The sequence below is a fragment of the Pecten maximus genome, chromosome 6 (genome assembly GCF_902652985.1).
Source record: "Pecten maximus chromosome 6, xPecMax1.1, whole genome shotgun sequence".
In the NCBI taxonomy this organism is placed as follows: Eukaryota; Metazoa; Mollusca; class Bivalvia; order Pectinida; family Pectinidae; genus Pecten; species Pecten maximus.
In genome coordinates, this window is record NC_047020.1 from 248,902 (window position 1) to 270,749 (window position 21,848).

The 21,848-nt window shown below is 37.7% G+C and overlaps 2 protein-coding genes across 2 annotated transcripts; one reads left to right on the plus strand and one right to left on the minus strand.

The window, feature by feature from the left end:
* Positions 1-1,746: 1,746 nt before the first annotated feature.
* Positions 1,747-3,523, plus strand: LOC117328663. The gene is made up of 2 exons (XM_033886104.1): positions 1,747-2,101; positions 2,146-3,523. The coding sequence occupies exon 2, from the start codon at positions 2,188-2,190 to the stop codon at positions 3,136-3,138; it is 951 nt and encodes a 316-aa protein (XP_033741995.1). The 5' UTR covers positions 1,747-2,101; positions 2,146-2,187; the 3' UTR covers positions 3,139-3,523.
* On the minus strand, positions 1,762-13,220 carry LOC117328661 (autophagy-related protein 13-like). Its single transcript, XM_033886103.1, has 5 exons — positions 12,766-13,220; positions 9,730-10,292; positions 9,305-9,505; positions 8,478-8,766; positions 1,762-7,745 (listed from the first exon to the last, which is right to left on the minus strand). The coding sequence occupies exons 1-5, from the start codon at positions 12,913-12,915 to the stop codon at positions 7,530-7,532; spliced, it is 1,419 nt and encodes a 472-aa protein (XP_033741994.1). The 5' UTR covers positions 12,916-13,220; the 3' UTR covers positions 1,762-7,529.
* Positions 13,221-21,848: the final 8,628 nt, after the last annotated feature.

Below are 21,848 nucleotides of genomic sequence, written 5' to 3' on the forward strand. Positions count from 1 at the left end.
CAAGTCCCTGGGCCTCTTGGTTATTGAGAAGTCGTTTGAAGATTATAGCCTATTTGACCCATGTGACCTTGAATGAAGGTCAAGGTCATTTATTTGAACAAACTTTGTAGCCCTTCACCCAAGCATGCTACAAGCCCAATATCAAGTCCCTGGGCCTCTTGGTTATTGAGAAGAAGTCATTTGAAGATTATAGCCTATTTGACCCATGTGACCTTGAATGAAGGTCAAGGTCATTTATTTGAACAAACTTTGTAGCCCTTCACCCCAGCATGCTACAGGCCCAATATCAAGTCCTTGGGCCTCTTGGTTATTGAGAAGAAGTCGTTTGAAGATTATAGCCTATTTGACCCATGTGACCTTAAATGAAGGTCAAGGTCATTTATTTGAACAAACTTTGTAGCCCTTCACCCACGCATGCTACAGGCCCAATATCAAGTCCCTGGGCCTCTTGGTTATTGAGAAGTTGTTTAAATGAAAAAGTTGACGGACGACGGACGCCGCACCACGGCATAAGCTTCGGGCAGGTGAGCTAAAAATGATATCAACACTTAAAACAGTTGTGAATATTCAATATTTAGTATGATCGGAAAAACAAATGGTTGACAGACAGCCATCTTGGATTCTGGTAGTTTAAGGTTTTGATCACTATTTTATGAGAAGTACTTACAGGATAATTCTTAGACTTTGCCTGTTGATTCCCCTTGGTCCCTAGTTATGTGCATTCAATTTTAAATCTGATCTGGAAATCAAAGTGGCTGACAGGTGACAATCTTGGATTTTGACAATTGAAGTTTGTTATTCCTATTTTGATCACAAGGATTGGAGCTATATTTTTACACGGAGATCACCCCTTGGTCCCTATAGTTATACCCATTCAATTTTAATTCACCCCTTGGTCCCTATATTTATACCCATTCAATTTTAATTCTGATCTGGAAAGCAAATGGTTGACGGGCATCCATCTTGAATTTTTTTATTGCTATTTCTTGAGAAGTACTTGAAAGATCATTCTCAAACTTAACATGTAGTTCTCTGTGGTCCCTAGTTGCGCCAAAGTGGAATCTAATAAGGAAAACAAAGTGGCTGGCAGGTGGCCAACTTGGATATTGATGTTTTTTGTATTTTTCTTTGAAAGCTTTTTGATTTCATATAAAGGTTTTCCTTGTTATCAAATTATTAAAAGGAAAAGAGGAAAGTATTAAGGAAAAAGTAGAGAAAAGACTGGTCTTACATAGAACCAATAAAGATCATTCAATGGTAGGCACCAAAATCCCTCTAGGGTCTCTTCTTCGAGATTCATGTAGCAGCCATCTTGGATTTCAGAGTGACCCAAAAATAGCAAAACTTGGTCCGGATCACCTCATGATAACTTCTTGCAAGTTTGATCTGAATCCCACTGGTGGCACTTTGAAACAAGTTTGAAATATGTTTTTCAAAAAAGCAGCCATCTTGGATTTCAGACCAACAATTGGTCAGGACCTGATCTCCAAATCATTTTAGGAATTTCGAAAAAAAGTGTCTTTCAAGATGACAGCAATCTTGGATTTTGGATCAACACTTGGTCAGAACCATCTTGGGATCTTTTTAGGAAGCTTAATTCCACTGTTGCAATTTGAAAAGAAGCTTGAAATGTGACAAATAAGCACATGGCGGACAATAATGAACGAAACATAATGGCTATTATATATGTTATCCACACCTTCCGGTCATATGACCTAAAATTGTACATGTATATGTATATTTCTACTACAAAGACAAGAATAAGGCAAAAGACTTTTATTTCACTGTTACATATTAGTAAAGTACATCCAAACACAACATAATTATTTCTGAAGCGTCAGGTGATGTCTTCCTTGTAGACAGAAATCACATGATGATACATCAGTGAGCACATTATATCAGTAAGTATTCTTCTAAAATCTGTCGCTGATAATCATAGTATATATATACACTTACTCAAAGCCATAAACTCATTATCAACATCTAAATTACTGATAATAGGTTAAGAAGTTTGGGATATCACAAATAATATCACAAATGTTTCCATCAAAAAAGAACATAGACCTCTGAATCATGCACTTCATTGACATATACTCACAATGTATACTGCTCATACTCGCAATGTATACTGCTAATACTCGCAATGTATACTGCTCATACTCACAATGTATACTGCTCATACTCGCAATGTATACTGCTCATACTCGCAATGTATACTGCTCATACTCACAATGTATACTACTCATACTCGCAATGTATACTGCTCATACCATGAATACTGCTCATACCCACAATCTATACTGCTTGTACTCACAATCTATACTGATTGTATCCACAATCTATATATATACATATATACTGCTCATACCCACAAACTATACTGATTGTACTCACAAACTAACCGCTTGTACTCACAATCTATACTGCTTGTACTCACAATCTATATATATATACTGCTCATACCCACAATCTATACTGCTCATACCCACAATCTATACTGCTCATACCCACAATCTATACTGCTCATACCCACAATCTATACTGCTTGTATCCACAATCTATATATATATACTGCTCATACCCACAATCTATACTGATTGTTTCCACAATCTATACTGCTCACACTCACAATCTATACTGCTCATACCCACAATCTATACTGCTTGTATCCACAAACAATACTGCTTGTATCCACAATCTATATATATATATATATACTGCTCATACTCACAATCTATACTGCTCATACTCACAATCTATACTGCTTGCACTCAATCTATACTGCTCATATCCACAAACTATACTGATTGTACTCGCAAACTATACTGCTTGTACTCACAAACTATACTGCCTGTACTCACAAACTATACTGCTTGCACTCACAATCTATACTGCTTGTTTCCACAATCTATACTGCTCACAATCACAATCTATACTGCTCATACTCACAATCTATACTGCTCATACTTACAATCTATACTGCTTGTTTCCACAATATATACTGCTTGTTTCCACAATCTATACTGCTCACACTCACAATCTATACTGCTCATACTCACAATCTATACTGCTTGTACTCGCACCCTATACTGCTGGGGGATTCAATATAACCTAGAAGACACTCAGAGTGTAGTCTAGAATACATTCAAATGTGGCATACGGTACATCAAACATTTACAAGTACACAATGTATTAATAGCATACAAATGCTGGTTAGATAAACATGTCACACAACATGCTAAATACGACTGGTATTACCTTGGTCATACGACTGGTATTACCTTGGTCAGAACTTGTTAAGGATCAAAATTACATAAAACGAATATGCTTGTTGAATTGTCAGAAAATGTACTGAGACTTTTCTATGTTGCATACATTATCTTCCAGTGACTAAAAGGATATTCAATATCCATGGTTTTAGTTTTTACAGCCAGGTGTTTTTAAGATAACGCTATCTATCACAGTTGTAGCTGATGTTAGTAAAAACAGGTGATAAAAAGTCATATCCAACAAAAGCAATATACCTCTTCACATGGTAATTATATATAAATACATAATGTACATGTAATTACATTTGTAGGTATATGCAGTTACAAAAATTGCATGAAATATATTAATTATGCTTGTAAAACTGTTTATGATTATTGAAAGAAACTACCATTGCTAGCCTTAAAATAGCCTGCTTTGTGTGTGATACACAATGTAAGCAGAGTCCACTTTACAATCACATATTACGTGGTTATTTGGGTTATTTAAGCAGGCCTGAAATTAGCAATCTGCTGAACCGTAGGTTCCGACTCATCTATATATCTTCATGTACTACATTTTTTTTTTCTTTATGAATCAAGAACCTATGGCTGAACCTTTCAGTTATGACAGTATATGCATAGTAAAATCATACCATCTTGGGGATCAAATAAAACATAAGGCATATTTATCATATAGCAAACACTCCAAGAGAAATTCACAAATATGATTTTTTTTTCAAAGGTTATTTATATTTAACAATTTTTTTAAACAAGTATCATACATAACACTTATCATCCGTTGTCTGCCTCCCACGGTGAAATCACATACATAACACCATCATCCTGTCTGACTCCCACAGTGAAATCACATACATAACACCATCATCATCTGTCTGGCCTCTCACAGTGATATCACACACATAACACCATCATCATCTGTCAGGTCTCTCACAGTGAAATCACACACATAACACCATCATCCTCCGGTCTCTCACAGTGAAATCACACACATAACAACATCATCCTCCGGTCTCTCACAGTGAAATCACACACATAACACCATCATCCTCCGGTCTCTCACAGTGAAATCACATACATAACACCATCATCATCTGTCTGGCCTCTCACAGTGAAATCACACACATAACACCATCATCCTCCGGTCTCTCATAGTGAAATCACACACATAACACCATCATCATCTGTCTGGCCTCTCACAGTGAAATCACATACATAACACCATCATCCTCCGGTCTCTCACAGTGAAATCACATACATAACACCATCATCATCTGTCTGGCCTCTCACAGTGAAATCACATACATAACACCATCATCATCTGTAAGGCCTCTCACAGTGAAATCACACACATAACACCATCATCATCTGTCAGGTCTCTCACAGTGAAATCACACACATAACACCATCATCCTCCGGTCTCTCACAGTGAAATCACATACATAACACCATCATCCTCCGGTCTCTCACAGTGAAATCACATACATAACACCATCATCCTCCGGTCTCTCACAGTGAAATCACACACATAACACCATCATCCTCCGGTCTCTCATAGTGAAATCACATACATAACACCATCATCATCTGTCTGGCCTCTCACAGTGAAATCACATACATAACACCATCATCCTCCGGTCTCTCACAGTGAAATCACACACATAACACCATCATCCTGCGGTCTCTCATAGTGAAATCACACACATAACACCATCATCCTCCGGTCTCTCACAGTGAAATCACACACATAACACCACCATCCTCCGGTCTCTCACAGTGAAATCACACACATAACACCACCATCATCCGGTCTCTCACAGTGAAATCACATACATAACACCATCATCCTCCGGTCTCTCACAGTGAAATCACATACATAACACCATCATCCTCCGGTCTCTCATAGTGAAATCACACACATAACACCATCATCCTCCGGTCTCTCACAGTGAAATCACACACATAACACCACCATCCTCCGGTCTCTCATAGTGAAATCACACACATATCACCATCATCATCTGTCTGGCCTCTCACAGTGAAATCACACACATAACACCATCATCCTCCGGTCTCTCACAGTGAAATCACACACATAACACCATCATCCTCCGGTCTCTCACAGTGAAATCACATACATAACACCATCATCATCTGTCAGGCCTCTCACAGTGAAATCACACACATAACACCATCATCCTCCGGTCTCTCACAGTGAAATCACACACATAACACCATCATCCTCTGGTCTCTCATAGTGAAATCACATACATAACACCATCATCCTCCGGTCTCTCACAGTGAAATCACACACATAACACCATCATCCTGCGATCTCTCATAGTGAAATCACATACATAACACCATCATCATCTGTCTGGCCTCTCACAGTGAAATCACACACATAACACCATCATCCTCCGGTCTCTCACAGTGAAATCACACACATAACACCATCATTCTCCGGTCTCTCACAGTGAAATCACACACATAACACCATCATCATCTGTCAGGCCTCTCACAGTGAAATCACACACATAACACCATCATCCTCTGTCAGGCCTCTCACAGTGAAATCACATACATAACACCATCATCCTCTGTCAGGCCTCTCACAGTGAAATCACATACATAACACCATCATCCTCCGGTCTCTCATAGTGAAATCACACACATAACACCATCATCCTCCGGTCTCTCACAGTGAAATCACACACATAACACCATCATCCGCTGGTCTCTCACGGTGAAATCACACACATAACACCATCATCATCTGTCAGGCCTCTCACAGTGAAATCACACACATAACACCATCATCCTCCGGTCTCTCACAGTGAAATCACACACATAACACCATCATCATCTGTCAGGCCTCTCACAGTGAAATCACACACATAACACCATCATCCTCCGGTCTCTCACAGTGAAATCACATACATAATACCATCATCCTCCGGTCTCTCACAGTGAAATCACATACATAACACCATCATCATCTGTCAGGCCTCTCACAGTGAAATCACACACATAACACCATCATCCTCCGGTCTCTCACAGTGAAATCACATACATAACACCATCATCATCTGTCTGGCCTCTCACAGTGAAATCACATACATAACACCATCATCCTCTGTCAGGCCTCTCACAGTGAAATCACACACATAACACCATCATCCTCCGGTCTCTCACAGTGAAATCACATACATAACACCATCATCCTCCGGTCTCTCACAGTGAAATCACATACATAACACCATCATCATCTGTCAGGCCTCTCATAGTGAAATCACACACATAACACCATCATCATCCGGTCTCTCACAGTGAAATCACACACATAACACCATCATCCTTTGTCTGACCTCCCACAGTGAAATCACACACATAACACCATCATCCTCCGGTCTCTCATAGTGAAATCACATACATAACACCATCATCATCTGTCTGGCCTCTCACAGTGAAATCACATACATAACACCATCATCCTCTGTCAGGTCTCTCACAGTGAAATCACATACATAACACCATCATCATCTGTCTGGCCTCTCACAGTGAAATCACATACATAACACCATCATCATCTGTCAGGTCTCTCACAGTGAAATCACACACATAACACCATCATCCTCCGGTCTCTCACAGTGAAATCACACACATAACACATCAACACGCACACAAGGCAACAATGATTACATATATTTAAGGTTACAAACCAAGAGCATTCATCTAATTAACAAATAGATCACCAACACATCACTTAATGAAATATTGCATTGTCAGCCACTCATTGTCTGGATGTAGTCCACAACTTGTTACTGTGTATCTGTCTGATATTGCATTGACAATAGAGAATATTCTCCCAAGTTTAGTTTTGGTTATTACATATTCTTAAATGTATATTTTGCTGTCGTTTGCACCTCAGATTAATTTATAAGAATTGTAAACCAAACAAAATATGGTTAAGTTGTCCAGATACAATCAATAATTACAAAGTTGTAATTCTGTCTTCAGCTTTTTCAATCATGACCTGGTTACAATCACAATGGGGATACAGATCATCATCCCGTGGTCCCAGATACATCAGACTACCCACACAAATTGTTATGTACAGTTACCTTTGCTTAAGGCAATATTCGGAGAGGAGAGCTACTGTAACATTAGTAGTATGTAGAGGAACCCTGTGCCATGTTAGGTGTCAGTTACACCATAACTGTTGAGGGACAATGACTAAGCTCTAATGTCAGCAGACCTTCACTATGATCCGTCATGAGAGCTTTCTGTAATAGACGTCATAAAGGCATCAAAGTCTTTCATGTCCGTCTCAAAGATCATCAGCTGACTAGAGATCATCTCAAGTGTATCCACAACATTCTTCTCTTCGCTAAATGACTCCAACATCGGGGCTCCCTGACAGTCACGGTAAAACTTTCCCAGGTCTGTGTTCGGATCAGCCCCAGCAAAAGGAGTTTTCTATTAAAATTAATAAAAAACATCAACCTGTGAATCTCTCATAGTAATTGTCCCACTAGAAGCATATAAATTACCAGTAACACACTTGTAAGGTGACATGAAGATGCAAACAAATGCTGTGAATAAAACTCATTCAGTTGATAATAGTTCTGTGTACGTTTGTAGACCAATGTCACCAAAGGATATTATACAAGAGGTCTAATGGGTCTGTATTGCCCATCCACTTCTAATAAAACTTTGAAGTTGATCTAGGTTATCGTGGATGCTAAGCTGATTACTACACTATTCAAATATAAGCAATAGACTAGGTTCATTCATTTAGATAAATTTTGTAGCCTTTCATTTCAGCATACAAATTTGACCCATGTGACCTGAACAAATGTAGGTCAAAGTCATTCATTTGAACAAAATTGGTAGCACTTTATCACAGCATACTAATGGCCAAATCTAAGATCTTTGGGCCTCGAAATGTTGTTTAAAGGGAACAGTATGCACTAGCCATACATACATCCAATGCAGCACGATGACATCAACTTGCCCTTCATGCAGGTGAGCTTATAAATCTATCTAGTGTATAAGAATCCCTGGAGATGATATTCATATTTCAAATTGGTATGGAACTCAGCAAATGGCAAACAATATCTGGTAAATGAGCTTAAACTTTTTTATTTGAAGCAACAGTTATATCACTGTATATATGGTTTATTTGTTTAATTACAATGAATAGCATACCAGTTCAACCATGACAAAGTCATCAGGGGCAGAGGTCTGACTGCTGCTGCTGTCCTTAGACAAGCTCCCACTTAACCCATCCATATGGTCTGCTGTGGATGAACTCTTTATTGTTGTGGATTTGCTGTCCCCACTCAGGTCTTCAATGTCAAACTTGGCCAGTGGGGCAGGCTGTAGGAGGTTAAGGAATGGTACCTCATCAACATCACACTTGTAGTCCTTTGTCTTTGGTTGAGCAAATGCTCCCACCTTGTGGAAGTTTGAAAAACTTGCTTGTTTCTCTGGAGCACTAAAAATCAGATACTGATCATTATCATCATTGTAATTAAAATCAGAAAACAAAGATACATCTGTACATTACAAATTTAATTGAATTACTTCAGGTATGCAAACATGAAAGATTACAGATACTTTTAAAGATAATAGATCTGACGTACAAATGTACATGGCGACAATGTTATAAGTAACTGATACATATTGAAGGATTCAACATTGAAGGCTGGGTTAAGTACCTGGTAGGTTTGAAAGGATTCAACATTGAAGGCTGGGTTAGGTACCTGGTAGGTTTGAAAGGATTCAACATTGAAGGCTGGGTTAGGTACCTGGTAGGTTTGAAAGGATTCAACATTGAAGGCTGGGTTAGGTACCTGGTAGGTTTGAAAGGATTCAACATTGAAGGCTGGGTTAGGTACCTGGTAGGTTTGAAAGGATTCAACATTGAAGGCTGGGTTAGGTACCTGGTAGGTTTGAAAGGATTCAACATTGAAGGCTGGGTTAGGTACCTGGTAGGTTTGAAAGGATTCAACATTGAAGGCTGGGTTAGGTACCTGGTAGGTTTGAAGTCTTCTCCACTTTGACTGGTAGGCAGTCGGCCATCTATTCTGATGGGTTGAGAATAGGTGCGTGGCAAAGAGCCAGTCTGCATAGCATTGTAAAGGAAACCGTCTGTGGGACTAGCAGTAAATGTGGTTGAGCAAAGGTCCTGAGTGTCATCATAGGCTTGTCCAGACAAATCAGCAACACTTTCTCTAAATAACAAATCATTAATACTACTTTGATAAGTACCAGAAAAATACCAAAAATACTAACCATTCATGTATACATTGCCAAATTTGTAGCTCCTAAATATCAGTTATCCATTCTCATCAATACCATAATACTCCCTTAATACAAAAATATCCTACAGGTTGTTTATAACACTTCTTTGCAATACAATCAGGACTGAATGTTTATCAAATAAATCTGAAGTTACCTTCTGTAACCCATAGAACAGGGTTTGGGGGTCGTTGATCGTTTTGGACTATTGTCTTTTTTAAAATGGTCATCTTTAACTTCAAAACCAACTTCCCTGGAGGTCTTCTGTGGTGTTATCAACAGTTTGGTTCTATACGCCAGCTGTATGGAAATGGTCCCTTGTGGTGTTGGTACCGTTCCTACCTTGGCGGTCTGATATCCATCACCGAGCATGAAGAACTGTGGATCCCCTGCATAGATTCTATAACAAATCACATAATCATCTGAGCATACACCCTGACGTCTGGACAGCTTGAAGGCAGGTGTGACGCGTGAAACAGTAAACAGGGACTTGAGTGCAGTGCCCATCCTGTTGTAGACTGTGTAAGAGATTTTCACATTGTTATCACAATGATCCTGGTCTAGACTAATATACCAGGTTTCCAGCACCATGGTCGCTCCTTCTGAAGTCTTAAGTGAAATCTCCACACATACATTTTGTCCTAGAATTGGCTGCTGGTTGGCTAAAGCTCGTTTGGCCTCAGAATGAACATCAGGTATATCTTTAATTGCAAGATTGAACTGAAAAGGGAAATTAGAGAAAAATATATTATTATAATAGTTAAGTAAACATATGAAAATCACCTGTATAAGTGTAGGCCTGGAAAGTGTTCACTGATCTGGTGTAGGTTATATGCACCATTCAATACATATCATGACTCTCCTTTACATGTAGTTGCTAAACCCGAAGGTATATATTGTTGGTCGTTTTATTTTAGCTCTTTTCATACTGAAACCATTATCTAAAATGTTTTTATATTCACTCTACTTTCTATATTGTAGGTGAAATCTGTTTTTATCTGTTGCAATAAAAGTTATATTAGACCTATTCATCTTTAAAAAAAAAACAATTAATGTTCCTCAAACAAAAGTTGCATATAATAACCAGAGTTGGTGTGAAAATAAAGTCATCTTAAGGCAATCTGAAGTTTTTATGTTTCATTGGGAACACAAATAATTTTGACTTTTATCAACAGGTGACCGATCAGAATTTGGTGTCTGTCATAATGGTCCATTTTAGCAGATGCAGACTATTTTTCTCATCATATTGCTTTCACCACATTATTAGCCTGAGTTTCCTCTGGCCCCGACACCAGACTTGGACATTCTGACAGATAAATGTTTGGTTTAGGGCCAAAGAGCATTGCTATAACAAGAGAACTCTGAGTTTATAACCTTCTAGGATATATTAATCTTCAAGTTCTTTTATATGGTATCAGTGACTTGTCAACTGATTTAAACAGAACCATACTTTCCAACACTAGTTCTTACCTGAAAAAAAAGTAAACGCTTTAAAAATTATAAGTAATATTTATGTCTATATATACTCATTTGTTTATATAAAGGTTAAATCAACTTAAAAATATATCATGAGTACATAGTAGTGTGAGAGTGAGTGAGAATGTGTTTTCTTTGTTTATATATATTAATTATTGACTTTTCCTACTTCATGTTCACTAAACTGGAAATTTATAGGAAAGGACTAATATAGGCTGAGCCTGTTGTCCAATCCCTTTTGCCAACACCAATTCTGTACGATATTCAATGTAAATTTATACTTGTTGTGTTGACAATAAAATATTTTGAAAAGAACTCTGAGGGATCCTACTATTGAATGGTTTTTATTGGTTTTATAGAAAATCATATTTTCTCTTCTTCATTCTTTTCTCTTTCCTCCTTAATAATAATTTGATAACAAGGAAAATCTGTATGTAAAATCTAAGACAGATCTACAAGCAGGAAGATTTAGTGGTAACAAGAAGATTTAGTGGTAACAAGAAGATTTAGTGTTAACAAGAAGATTTCTCTGAGAAACAGTGGTAACAAACTAAAATTAACAAAATACAAAATTACTGCTGCTGTTGGCCATTTTGTTTTCCTAATCACAATCAAAATTGAACAGGTACAACTAGGACCCAAGGGGAACCGACATATTAAGTTTTAGAAATATTCCTCTAGTACTTATCAAGAAACAGATAATAATCTTCAACATTCAGCATACATAACGCAAAATTCTGCATCCCGAATATTGTTGATTCTTATGTATATGTTTACAAGGTCAGTGTTCTGTCATTCCAAAGTTTTGTCTGCACCAAAATCTTAGCACCACCAAATGGTGTTGGAGAACACTTTCATTAAAAGAATCTCCCCCTATATACAGCTTTAGGGTATGACAGAGAAAGATCCAACCAAGAGTAAGACAATCAAGAATATCATCTCAAGGACTCCTCAACGTAGGGGATAATTGTTTTTCCTTTATTGTACTATTTTTTTCGTGCAGGGTCCAGTTGTTCTATATTGGTTACCGCCAAATCACAGAATATAACAACAAAACTTACTAAATTAAGAAACTAACCCTGTAGTACTTAATACATAACTAACTCCAGTCAGATTTACAGAGCAGGGACAACTCTGGAGGGGGCCATGGGGTCATTTGCCCCATGTTTTCCAAAATGGCCCACCAAAACTCATAAATTTCTTCAATTTTCTATATTTTGCTTCTAAATGGTAATGACCAACTTCAACAAGTTGAAGATAATGTCATGAGAACGAGAAGAGATGCAGTCGTTTCCTAGAAAGCCAAAAAAGATGTGTATATAGGTATTACTTAGTTTTGGGGGATATATACTGACCGGAGGGCAGTCTTGGCCCATACAATTCTGAATCTTGTCAAAATGGCCTTTGATTTTTGGGTCCAGGGTGAACCCTGCAGAGCATACTGAAATAAATATAGTACAGTAGCCCAGAGGAAACTCCGGCTATGGTCATATCAGTTCAACACTATAACATTAAACCCATTATATATCACCAGTTCGACTAGCCCGAGTTGGTAGGTAGGTGTTATATCACACCCGATTTTATTGTGATTGCACCAAAATCTTAGCGACACCAAACTGTGTCGGAGAATTCCACGTTTTCATATAGTAGTGCGCTCTGGGCCTACACCAGACATGATGTCAGGGCCAGAGAAAACTCGGGCTACAGTTCAACCTACCCAGTCAGTTCCTGAAGAAATTGGTTTTGACTTCGTTCTTATTTTCTCTCCAAGTCTTGACTGGACGATGACTTGTAAACTTTTGAAAATGAGAAACTTTGTAAATTTCTCCAAGTCCTTTTTATCTTGTGCGTTAAGTCTACCCGACATTCTAGTTCCTATAACTCTTTATTTTGTTGTTGTTTACTTCATTTTACAATAAATGATGCCTTATATTTTTTTTACATTGAAACCTTTAATAAACTACGTTATTTATTTCCCAGTTCGATTTCATGTTTTCATCGTGCGACAAAATTAAGCCACTACAAAAACGATTACTTAACAAAAAATCGAAATAAAGTTATGCCCAATAAAATGATTCAGCATCATATGATAGCTCTGCTCCGGTCATTGTGTATATACACAATAGTTAATGATGGTGAATCCTTCTTCGTCTTCGCCATTTTCCATGTTTACAAATCTATCGGTCAAGGCCGTCTGGATAACACTGGGTCCTCCTAAAAACATGAACAGTCATGATGAAAGGACATGAATGACATTTAAATATGTTTATTGCTTATATACATGTGTAATTTCTCGATGTTTTATGCAAGAAAGGATGTTATTATATACTGAAATATCAATATTATTAAAAAAAATAATTAATGATGCATTTTAAAGTCCGATAAAGGGTTCGCTAATCGAACCGACAAACACGGCGGACCTGAACGGGCCTGAATCACGAATCACAGGGGTTCGGTTTCAAGATTCTGAGTAACATATGACAGGCGAATACACAGATTACTCATCATTTGCTTTAAGCCAAGCCCGGGGGTTGTATTGGCTTGGGTTCGTCCATCTTTCACACTACACTTTTTTCTGATGACCTGGTTAAATCAGAGACATATTTAGAATTATCGATGTATGAAACAGTCTATCTGAAGATATTATAAACTCTACAACAATAAGGGACTTTGAGATAGGCTTGGATAACCATTGGGCAAATCTGGAACTTAAATATAATCATTTAGCTAGTTACAGACTGGAACCCGGAAGTACTAACTAATGTTTAATTATGTATCATAAGATTCAAGATATGGACATAGAGGTATACCAATGCCTGCGTCCATTAATTATCCTATTAAATCATATTAAATTAAATATACATATATATATGTCTGGGAGATAGTTAACTCGTACCCATTCAAAGTCGTACACACAAACCCGACCCCAAATTTTGGCGAAGTCGTACCCTTCTATTTCAATTAAAATGATAAAGAATATTAAAGATTTTCAATGGTCAAAATGGTTTTATTGTTATCTATTTATCTATTCCAGCATGTATCTCGTTATTTTAGGTACATACAATCTATGTAGAAACATGCACCACACGTATGTACATGAAGCCATTCAGCTTGTATTTTTTTCAAAACTATGATTTCAATCTGACAAAATGAACAATGACCAATTCTTGATTTTTTTGTTGTTGTCCTTTTTGGATACCGGCAAAAAATAAATGATGTGTGTGTAATGAACACACGTGTCGTACATCTGAAACCGCGTGACCGCCGATGATGCTAGACCTCTAGTGCAGTGTAAACTAAAATAGCGCACTAGGAAGCCATTTTACGTAAAATGAACACAGGTTACACACATGAAATAATATTACCAATGATTGTGAGAGTATAATGTACACAACTGTCGCGCCCACATTAAAAAAATAATAACCATACAAACATATTGATGATAATTCACTCGGACAACAAAAGGTCATTTTTGTATACGTGTTGTTGGAGCAGTACAAGATGGAGACTATTACATTTGGTATTAAACTGACTTTATTTCTTAATATTTATGGTAGCAACAGAATATTCGTTTTATATTTGAATAGATATACAGCACGACCCCTAATTTGTTAGTTACGTGACTCCGCCTATTGATAGATTCCATCGCCTGTACATCATCTTCCATTGACCACAAGTAGGCGGAGACGCGGTTTAGTTGACAGCTAGACAGGCGCCAAAGTTATATAAACCAATCCAATTAGACTACACCGCAGGTGGGCGGAGTCACCGATAGATGATCTTTCATGTCAAAGATTGTCACTTGTCTCAGTGATTGTTATATTCAATATTAATGCATTGATTGATCACTTCGAAATTGTATATATGTATTCATGGTTATGATGAAATAATAATGTTTTTCGTATCTTATTTCAGGTTTCAGATTTGAAATTCCGTAATTAACATATTAGATACGTGTTCATAGGAAACACAGAGAATGTCTTTATTCTTCTCTATCAAAAATGGTATAGATCCAAATTTTCTTTGTGTTATCATACCAGAAAGTGTAGGGGAAATCCGTAATATTTTGAATTCCCATCATCTGAGACAGAGACTTGTATATCACACAAGTCTCTGTCTGAGACAACCTAACTTTCGGCTAGAAAATATGCGTAATTCCTTCTTTCCGTCGTCCACCAAACTGGAATGATCCAGATATTACTATAAAGGATTGGTCTACTTAGAAGTTCATTAAAAGAAATATACCTAGGAAGTGTCCAATAATAACTGCATCTTGGTGTGTGGGTCCCGCATGTTAAAAATACTCCATAGCCGTTTGAAGAACCGTGCTGGCTATCCTATGCAAAATTCAAACCTCTGCCTTTCTTCTATTTGGCGAACCAGAATACAGCAATGCAGATATTACAATTTATGTATGTATTTCAATTATTAGAAAAGTCCGTAGCCGACTTCACTTGATTTTTAACAGATTTAGCAGAGACATATATACATGTATATAATATATGTCTCTGGATTTTGCAACGGAGTTATTACGTAAGAATCAATTCTGTGATAATGCTTTACATTCTATTTGATTTTCAGGAGATTAATAATTGATTGATATATTCATGATATTTTAAGTCGTGAATTGTACTAGAGTACTAAAAAAAGCATATGTAGGTCTCTGATTTTACAATATCTAACGAGTGTCCAGCTATACGGGCTACACTGGTCACTCATTAGAACTATTCATCTTGGAATAAATATAATTTTCATATTCATTTTAGAATACAAAGTTTCCGATATCATCTCACGTTCTTATTACTGGGTAACTGAAGAAATAATCGTAACTGATAAAATATTAAGTTGTTATTTGTATTTTATTTCGGGTTTCAATGCGTTACATTTGTGGGACTTCAGTGGTGCATTTCCGTATTATGCAATCATTCGATCGAAGTGAAATTTTGCATGGTGAGATAAAGGTGTCATATGTATGTCAATTTCATTTGAATTATTTTTGTAAGATGGGTACGAGTTAGCCAATCTCTTTAGGTACGACTCCGCCAACGTTGGGTACGAGTTTGTTTGGGTACGGGTTGGAAAGGGTACGAGTTAGCCAATCTCTTTAGGTACGACTCCGCCAACGTTGGGTACGACTCCGCCAATGTCTGGTACGACTCCGCCAACGTTGGGTACGACTCCGCCAATGTTGGGTACGACTCCGCCAATGTTGGGTACGACTCCGCCAATGTTGGGTACGAGTTTGTTTGGGTACGGGTTGGAAAGGGTACGAGTTAGCCAATCTCTTTTGGTACGACTCCGCCAATGTTGGGTACGACTCCGCCAATGTTGGGTACGAGTTTGTTTGGGTACGGGTTGGAAAGGGTACGAGTTAGCCAATCTCTTTTGGTACGACTCCGCCAATGTTGGGTACGAGTTTGTTTGTGTACGGGTTGGAAAGGGTACGAGTTAGCCAATCTCTTTTGGTACGACTCCGCCAATGTTGGGTACGACTCCGCCAATGTTGGGTACGAGTTTGTTTGGGTACGGGTTGGAAAGGGTACGAGTTAACCGTAGTTCATATGTCTCTGGTTAAATGTCACAAGAGCTTCTAAATATGACTGTCAGTTTTCTCGATATTAACCATTACGAGAGATTTCCATTAAACTAAGTAACAGGTTGAAATGCCTCAACAGCTCGGCCATGTTCCATTGCCACTTTTGCAATCGGTGGATGTATGGCCCGTTTAACTGAAACATAATATGGTGGGTTTCCTTAAACTTATAGTACGATTTAATTCTTCGTTCTTTCAGATTCAATTTATCTGATAGAGTTGAGAGTCGTAAGGGTCTTATCACTAAACCTTCTCACTACAATGACCCGGGTAAAACGCTTCAAAATAAGTTCGCTGGAATAAGTTAACATCACCCATATTCAATATCACAACTGTGTAAACACATTCAAACGGCTTTTGACTAACCAAAATGATTATGTATGAATATGTTAAAGTTCCAGGAGTAGTAGTGTGCAGCCAGCCGGGATCGAACCCGCGACCCTCGGCTTACTGGTGCGAACCAATCTACCGACTGAGCTAAAGGGATATCCCCCCTAGAGCTAGAGCTAAAGCTAGAAGGTGACCATACAACTATGTACAATATTTACAATTAAAACCGGCCTGCTACAAATACTATGGACATGTGAGGTTGGTCCAAACATGTTATCTGTCAAAGTAATCTAATGAAACAATTGAAGAACTGAATATTGAGTTGCTCAAAAATAAGGAAAATCCTATTTACACAAGTGATACAATTCCAACAGAAATAAAACGTGTTAAACGTTGTCAACTGCTGAAATTGCACAAGAGTTCTAGCGCTACAGTACAGTACTTTCAGTACTTTTTTTTTCTCTACCCATAAATTCTGACATAATATTGTAAAAAGGTTTCCTTCAAACTCTGCTCCACGATCTGTCAAAATTTGAAAATGGACTCCAAATTTACTGATAAATTCAGAAGAGTTTGTTAGCTACGGTTACATCTTGATGATTAGGTAGGGCATAGGCTTCGACCCATTTAGAAAAATAATCGCACACTACCATAATACAACAATTACCATTAGCCGTCACAGGTATACCACTCAATATACCAATAGAGATCCTGTCTAGAGGACGGGATACTTGATCTATGGTAGGATGTAAAGGAGCCTTCCCCATACCAGGACCAGGTTTACGACGTGCACAAATACATGTATGTATGTACATTTTCTGCAGCACCTCCTAACATCATCACACCTGCCAGGCCAATGGTACCTTCTCCTTATCTGAGATAGTGTCCAGACTTATCTCTCCCTAAATGTCCGGCAGTCTGACTATCATAAGCTGATACGGAATCTGCTCTCGTGAACTCACAGGGGCAAGTACTCTGTAAAGAATATTACCATCCTTTAGCAGGGAAATCCTTTCCCACATTTGACAGTATACCCGTACCTCGCTAATCCACTCATATCATCCCTTTTTGGTTTGGTAGTCCTATCAGCTCTAAGTTGCTTAGATGTGGGTGGCTAGGATTTTTGTTTTTGCTCCTTTAAGATTGCAAAAAAATTTTGATTTGATACATTAAAAACATTGAATGAATCCAAATTCAAAAAAATTTCGGGGGCTTTGCCACCGAATGCTGGTCAAATCTTTTTTAATTTCTAATACCTGTGTAATTTGTGAACTTCTTCATAATTATATATTTAAAATTATTGTGTGGAATCTATTCTTATAATAGCATGATAAAAGTGATTGTGATGTATTAAAATGTTGCTTTGTTTCAATCTGTTAATACTAATATATATAGTATTACTTTATTCTATTAAACCAGAGACGTGTATATCACATCTGATTAAAATTATTGATCACACCAAAATACTTAATTATCTCCCTAAGTGGTATAATATCATAACAACCAGAAACGGGTGTTTTTTAAAGGCGCTTTATAATAGATTCCAATGTTGTATCAGTGCATAAATAGACAAGAAATGATGTTACAAATTAAAATTAGACAATTCCATTATAACTTTAGTTCCTGACCCCAAGTACCTGTGGATATTTTGCTGATATTTGACATGCATTAAATCTGTATCCTTCTTATCAATTAAAAGATGGACTGCTGTACAGGATGAATGATCAAATTTTATAAACTGATATAGATATAGCAACGGCTAATGAATTCACAGATATTAAAACTTTAATTTCAAAACGAATGAAATATTCACAATGCCATGTTTGAAAAGTTCAAATAGAAGTAAAAATGTTAAAGTGTTATAAACTTTAATATAACGGATATAAAAAAAGGTTGTAGCTGAAATGTTTTAAGCAAGGAAAAATAAACTGTTTTCCACTGAGCTTGTAAAACAATTGACCCTGATAAAAATCCAAACATGACTAAACAGCGTGGTCAGTTCGTCTGATGAAATGAGTACACCCGATATATAATGTCCGAAATGAGTACACTCGATATATAATGTCCGAAATGAGTACACCCGATATATAATGTCCGAAATGAGTACACTCGATATATAATGTTCGAAATGAGTACACCCGATATATAATGTCCGCAATGAGTACACCCGATATATAATGTCCGAAATGAGTACACCCGATATATAATGTCCGAAATGAGTACACCCGATATATAATGTCCGAAATGAGTACACCCGATATATAATGTCCGAAATGAGTACACCCGATATATAATGTCCGCAATGAGTACACCCGATATATAATGTCCGAAATGAGTACACCCGATATATAATGTCCGCAATGAGTACACTCGATATATAATGTCCGAAATGAGTACACTCGATATATAATGTCCGCAATGAGTACACCCGATATATAATGTCCGCAATGAGTACACCCGATATATAATGTCCGAAATGAGTACACCCGATATATAATGTCCGCAATGAGTACACCCAATATATATAATGTCCGCAATGAGTACACTCGATATATAATGTCCGAAATGAGTACACTCGATATATAATGTCCGAAATGAGTACACCCGATATATAATGTCCGCAATGAGTACACCCGATATATAATGTCCGCAATGAGTACACCCGATATATAATGTCCGCAATGAGTACACCCGATATATAATGTCCGAAATGAGTACACCCGATATATAATGTCCGCAATGAGTACACCCGATATATAATGTCCGCAATGAGTACACCCGATATATAATGTCCGCAATGAGTACACCCGATATATAATGTCCGCAATGAGTACACCCGATATATAATGTCCGAAATGAGTACACCCGATATATAATGTCCGAAATGAGTACACCCGATATATAATGTCCGAAATGAGTACACTCGATATACAATGTCCGAAATGAGTACACCCGATATATAATGTCCGAAATGAGTACACCCGATATATAATGTCCGAAATGAGTACACTCGATATACAATGTCCGAAATGAGTACACCCGATATATAATGTCCGAAATGAGTACACCCGATATATAATGTCCGAAATGAGTACACCCGATATATAATGTCCGAAATGAGTACACCCGATATATAATGTCCGAAATGAGTACACCCGATATATAATGTCCGAAATGAGTACACTCGATATACAATGTCCGAAATGAGTACACCCGATATATAATGTCCGAAATGAGTACACCCGATATATAATGTCCGAAATGAGTACACCCGATATATAATGTCCGAAATGAGTACACTCGATATACAATGTCCGAAATGAGTACACTCGATATATAATGTCCGAAATGAGTACACCCGATATATAATGTCCGAAATGAGTACACCCGATATATAATGTCCGAAATGAGTACACCCGATATATAATGTCCGAAATGAGTACACTCGATATACAATGTCCGAAATGAGTACACTCGATATATAATGTCCGAAATGAGTACACCCGATATATAATGTCCGAAATGAGTACACCCGATATATAATGTCCGAAATGAGTACACTCGATATATAATGTCCGAAATGAGTACACCCGATATATAATGTCCGAAATGAGTACACTCGATATATAATGTCCGAAATGAGTACACCCGATATATTATGTCCGAAATGCCTAAGAAGGTGGCCTATAATATAGTATATACACGCATATAACCTTACATCCCGTACAGACATACCCAACTTCCACACAGTCACAGTAATTAACCTATTTAATTAAACGTTATACGCTGTTTTTGTAAGTAAAGTAATGTTACGAGTACAAACCAGAAATTCCGTTTTAATAAAGTCTTCGGATTAGGTCCGCACGTGTCTGTCGGTTTGATCAGCGACCCATTCATTGGGCTTTAAAATTCATCATTGAAAATATTTTTTTTATTAAAAATGTAATAGCATCCTCTGATAAACAAAACACAGGGCCTGTTCGATTATGAGGACAAACCGGATCGTCTGTTTTTTAAATATATTATTTCAGGCATATTGTAGAGAAAACTGGTGTGGGTTCTCACCAGCCTTCTCTAGAAGACTTATGAATGCTCTCGTATCCCAAATCCCAAACAATGCAGCGAGTACTCACGATTCGTGGTCCGGTTAGGTGGAGGTTCAAGATGAAAGAGGGCGCTCTCCGTCACCTCGCGGGACTATACGGACTAAGACCACAATTAGCTTCGCTATATGTTTCATTGTAACATTAAAATTCATAATAAATTCCCAACATCTCATATGCAACTTTCCATCTCACCTGGCCAAGACCAACATCTGAGAAGCAAAATATAAAAGTTTCAACCCAGCATGTTGGGCATTTTCTGGAGATAGCTGTCAAAATGTGTCACCAACGTGGATTATATACATCCGGGTCAGGGGTAGAGGTCAAATCAGGACTCATCACACAGGGTCCTGGAGCACATAATAAATGATCAATATTATTATTTTACATCACAAAACATAGATTGACACTCTGCTATAAATCCACATTAAATTCATCAACAGAAATCAAGTTCAAAGAGGCATTTGATTGGTTTTCCTGAAATACATACATTTTTGAGGGGACTTCATTCGTGGGGCCTGAACCCGGAAGTACTTAATTGTGGTCTTAGTCCATACACGAGAGCACACCTCCAGCTCGTGCACCGAGCGAGTTCCAACCAGGGGAGATCACTTTCCCTGGATTTTCACTACACTCCTCCTCGTTTTATGAAGGACCCCTTCTGGACGATGGGTCCTCAGGCCGAGCAGATGGAGAGGAGCCGTTCAGGATGCTCATGGGTCCAAGGCTAGCCTGCGGGTGTCTGGGTCGAGGAACCTCCTGAGAGGAGCAAGT